The sequence below is a fragment of the Octodon degus genome, unplaced genomic scaffold (assembly GCF_000260255.1).
Source record: "Octodon degus isolate 3935 unplaced genomic scaffold, OctDeg1.0 scaffold00178, whole genome shotgun sequence".
Lineage (NCBI taxonomy): Eukaryota > Metazoa > Chordata > Mammalia > Rodentia > Octodontidae > Octodon > Octodon degus.
The window spans coordinates 3,931,583-3,936,303 of NW_004524754.1; the positions used below are offsets into that span (position 1 = coordinate 3,931,583).

Consider the following 4,721-nt stretch of genomic DNA (forward strand, 5'->3'; position numbering starts at 1 on the left):
TGTGTGTGTGTGTGTGTGTGAGGGTTGGTCAGGCTTCACTGAAGGAGCCCTGCAGTGACCAAAGTGGCAGGATTTGCCCTGCAGGGAAAAAAGAAGAATGTTCTCTCCTAGGACCCAAGCTCAGCCATGGCAACAAACCCTAAGCATTTGCCACGTGTCAGGAACCATTCTAAGCTCTTGGTGTTTGTGTGATCCTTATACTCACCCTACAGGCAAGGTACCCTTATTACGGCCATTTTATAGACAGGAAAACTGTGTGTGAATTATGCAAGGTCACTCACTGAGTGTGTGAAGGGGCAGAAAGTCAAGCCAGAACTCACATCTGTAACTGCACCCTAACGCTCTCAAGCCAAGAGGATAACCATGAGTGATCTTCAGACAGCCAAAAATCCTCCACCGGTGTATGGTCATGGGGCCAGGGGCCAGGTGAAGACTTGGTGACAGGAAACCCACCTGCCTTCTGCAAGTCATGCTTCATCTTCTCTACTCTGGTCAGAGCTCTAGCTCCAAAAAAACAGATGGAGCGGGGCTGAGGATGTGGCTCAGGACAAAGTACTTGCCTAGCTTGTGAAGCCCAAGATCAGAAAGAAAGATGGATCCAGATGTTTGTCTCTGCAAAGGGCCAGAGAGGTGGGAGTCGGGCTAGTGTGAGGCAGGGCATGGCATGCTCACCCCAAACACCTTCTTGGCCCCCGCTTTGGCAGCAAACATGGACAGGATCCCAGTCCCACTCCCCACGTCCAACACCACTTTGTCCTTGAACACATGCTTGTTGTGGTACATGGAGTTCCGGTAGGTGAGTGTCCGCACCTCATCCTTGAGCATTTCCTGTGTGACAGGAAGGGAACAACAATGTCAGTAACACATGGGGTCTCTGAAGCACCTGAGCATGCACAGGGTTGCAGACTCCTAAGCCACCCCAAGAAAATTATTCAAGAACCACAATAGTATCACTGGGCCAAGTCACAGATGAGGACTGTGGGGCAGCTGGGGCAGAGGCTACCACAGCCTCCCCAATCATCCAAGATTTAAAATTGGGCCCAGAAAGGTAGCTTGCTACCTGCAGGAGGCTCGTGTCCAAAGCCTGGAAAGGGCCAGCGTGCCAAAATGCAAAAGGGAAGATTGTGTCAATGCAGCATTAGAGTTTTCAGTTTGGCCTGAAGCAATACTTATTGCCATGATCAGTTCACAGCTTTAAAGAGATTTGTAATGTTTTGTTTTGTTTCTAAGAGAGAAATCATGTTTTTCTATCTAGAATTAAGCACTTGTAGTAAGAGAGGAATCAGATAACCTGTGAAATTGGTCTCTAGTGAAAATGATTAATCTCTGGTTATTCAAGGTATGAACAAACATTTTATGTTAGTTAGTTCAGCTAACTCATCACCAGTCCTCGTGGGCTGAGTTTTAAAAAATTAATTAACTTTATTGGAATATAATTTTCACATAACAAAAAGCATAGATTTTTAGTGCAGTCATGCTTTGCTGAATACTGGGATATGTTGGGAACTGTATCCTTAGGTGACTTCATCATTGCGTGAGCCTCTCACGAGCCAAGACGCTAGGACACTGCCATGATGTGGTCTTATGGAACAACGGTCGCTCAGCCGGTCACTGCCAGATGCCACACAAGCCATGACCGCAGAGGGTTCCGTGTGCGCCTCCATGCACAGCACTTCCTTGGCCCAGGAGTTCTTCATCCCTCTGCAGTTAATCCCCATCCCCAGTCCACACAGCCAATGAACTGCTTTCTCCCCTCTGTCGCTGACGTTGTTTAAATCTAATCATGGGTCTGCACACTTTCCAGTCTGGCTTCTTTCACTCAACATGAAGTTTCTGGGTTCCATTTACATTATGGAAGATCCAAACATTGCTCTTTCTTTTATGTTTTTCCATTTTATTGAAGGAGGTTTTTTTTGTGGGGGGAGGGTGGCTGCTCAGGACGCCTTCAGGGTAGGTCTGGTTTGGCTTGAGGATGAGGGGATCGAACTACAGCATCCTGAGCGTGACTGCTTTGTTTCAGCAGGCACTTAAACACCTGAGGTAATGAGCAGGCCCCCCTTCCATTGTATTGAACTTATCACAATTTATTTTTTCACTTTAAAGTTTTATTTTTATTAGTACTTACTTGCTGAACATAATGATTGCATTCATGGTGGGGAATTGGCACATGCATACAATACATCCTAGTTATTCTGATGTCCCCTTCTCCTCCCTCTCTCCCTCCCGTCTTTCCTTGAGGAACATTTGGGATTGCTTCCAGCTCTTTGCTATTATGACTCAAGCTACTAGAAGTGCCCTCGTATGAGTATGTGGAGATGTATGTCTATTTTATGTGTTTAAACACCTACGACTGAATTTTCTGGATCTTAGGGTAGGAGTGTGTTTAACTTTGCAGGAAATTGCCAATTTTTTTCCACAATGGTTATTCCATTTTATGTTCCCATCAATAATGTCTGTGAGTGCACAATGTTTCCCATCTCAGGGACTTAGTCCTATCAGCTGGACATGAACTAGTCTCATCATATTCCGAACTGCATTTCCTTGGTGACTATTAATGTGGATCATGTGTACATGTATGCCTTGAGATGTCTATTCTTGCCTTTTTTTTTTTTTTTTCTTAGCTGTCTATTTTGTCCTTACTGAACTGCAGGAGTTGATACCTTCTAGAAATAAGTCCTTTTGTCAGCTATACAAAATATATTGGATGGGGCTGGGGAGATAGCTTGGGAGAGATAGCTCTAGAGATAGCTATCAGATCGGTGAGATAGGTCGATGGTCTAAGCCCCTGCATGGCAAGCATAAGGACCCCAGTATGACCCTCAGTACCACATGCCATGCCGGTCCCATGCTGTGCCAGCCACTGAAACTGGGAGTGGTGGTGCACACCTGTAATCCCAGTGCTGGGGAGGATGAGACAGGAGGATCACTATGAGTCTGAGCTGTGTAGTGAGACCCTATACCAGAATATAAATAAATAAATAAATATAGTTTTAAAAAATTAATTTTTTTCCCATTTTCATAATGTTTGATTAGTTTTTAATTTTGATGTAGGTCTATTTTTCAAGGTTTCTTTTTTACTTAACTTACAATTCTTTCTGTATCCTATGGGCTCTAGCTCAATGTCACAAAGTCTCGTATATTTTCTTCCAGAAACTTTATAGTTACACTAGCTTTGGCTTTCAAGTCTTTGGATCATATCACAATAGTTCCTATGTTTGGTGTAAGTTAGGGAATCACTGATTTATTATACAAAGAAATAATTCAAGCACTGTTTGTTGATCGTCGTCACTGAATTACCTTGACACCTTTGTCAAAACCAGTGAACTTTCCATGTATAGAAGTTGATATGCCAATTCCACCCTACTGGATTACTGTAGCTTTACACTAACTTTGAAGTAGAGGAGTGAGAGTCTTCTAATTTCATCCTTTTTTTTTTTTTTTTTATTGCGAATTGAACTCACAACCTCACCCTTGCCAGGCCAGTGCTGTGTTGCTGAGCTATATCCCTGGCTCTAATTTATTTCTTATATTAAATGATTATTTTGTTTTGCCTGGGTGCTTTGGATTTTTACTTAAACTTTAGAATCAGTTTGTTAATTCAGAATAATATTGGAATTGCACTGACTCTATAGATAAATTTTAGGAGAAAGGATAGTCTACAAAAGATTGAGTTTTACAAGCCAAGAATATGATATAGATTTCTATTTATTTAGGTCTTTTTTAACTTCTCTCTGAAAGATTTTATAAATTTTCTTCATTAAATTCACTCTTTTGGGGGCCGGGGAGATGGCTTAGTGGAATAAGTGCTTCCATGGCAAGTGTAAAGGCCTGAGTTCAATCCCCAGTTCTGCCAAAAAAATTCAATGAATAAATAAATAAATAAATAAATAAATAAATAAATTTACTCTTTTACAGTGGTGTATATGACATTTAAAAGATATTACCACAGGCTTGTATTTTACAATTTTGCTTGCTTCCCACATGAATTCTAATAGGACTTTCTGGGATTTTTTTTTTTTAGTAGACTTATTTTTCTATGTAAAATCTTGTGACTTACGAATAAAGACAACTGTACTTTTTTCCTATCTGTATGTTCTTAATTTTTCTGCTGGATCTTATCTCATGAGTACGTGGTACAGTACGTGATGTTCCCACTTCTTGTATGGAGTTGGTGCTTGCCCATAACACTTCTTAATTCCTGTTTTCATTCCCTTTCCTTTACTCCTATCTCTTGGTCTTTTTCCCACTTGAGGAAGACCTAACTCCCTACTTCCTATTATCTGCCTTTTCTTTTCCTGTTTGTTTATAATTCAGGTTTCTCATATAAGACAAACCATGAGATGTTTAAGTGTATGTCTAATTTATTTCACTTAGCATTGTGGTCTTAAGGTTCATCCATTTTGGTACAAATGGCCCAAGTTTGTTGTTCTTTATGGCAGAGGAATACTCCACTGTGCATAAATTCTCCACTTTCTTTATCCTATCATCTGGTGATGAACACACAGGTTGCTTCCAAGGTTCAGCTGTTACGGATTGAGCTGCTATACACATGGGTGTACATGTATCACTGCCACATGGTGTCTTTAACTCTTTCAAGAAGATACCTAGAAAAGGAATAGTTGGGTCCAGTGAAATTTCTGATTTTGGTTTTGTGAGGAGACCACATTACAATATTCATAGTGGTTGTACTAGTTTATATTACCACCAATAATAAAAAAAAA

At 41.1% G+C, this 4,721-nt stretch overlaps 1 protein-coding gene across 1 annotated transcript in view; it reads right to left on the bottom strand.

Annotated features, from left to right (window-relative positions):
* The window catches only part of Prmt8 (protein arginine methyltransferase 8), a 93,644-nt gene that overhangs the window by 45,166 nt on the left and 43,757 nt on the right, over window positions 1-4,721 (bottom strand). The window contains exon 3 of the mRNA XM_004643574.2: window positions 673-828. Within this exon, the coding sequence (XP_004643631.1) occupies window positions 673-828 (156 nt within the window). The remainder of the gene's footprint in view (window positions 1-672; window positions 829-4,721) is intronic.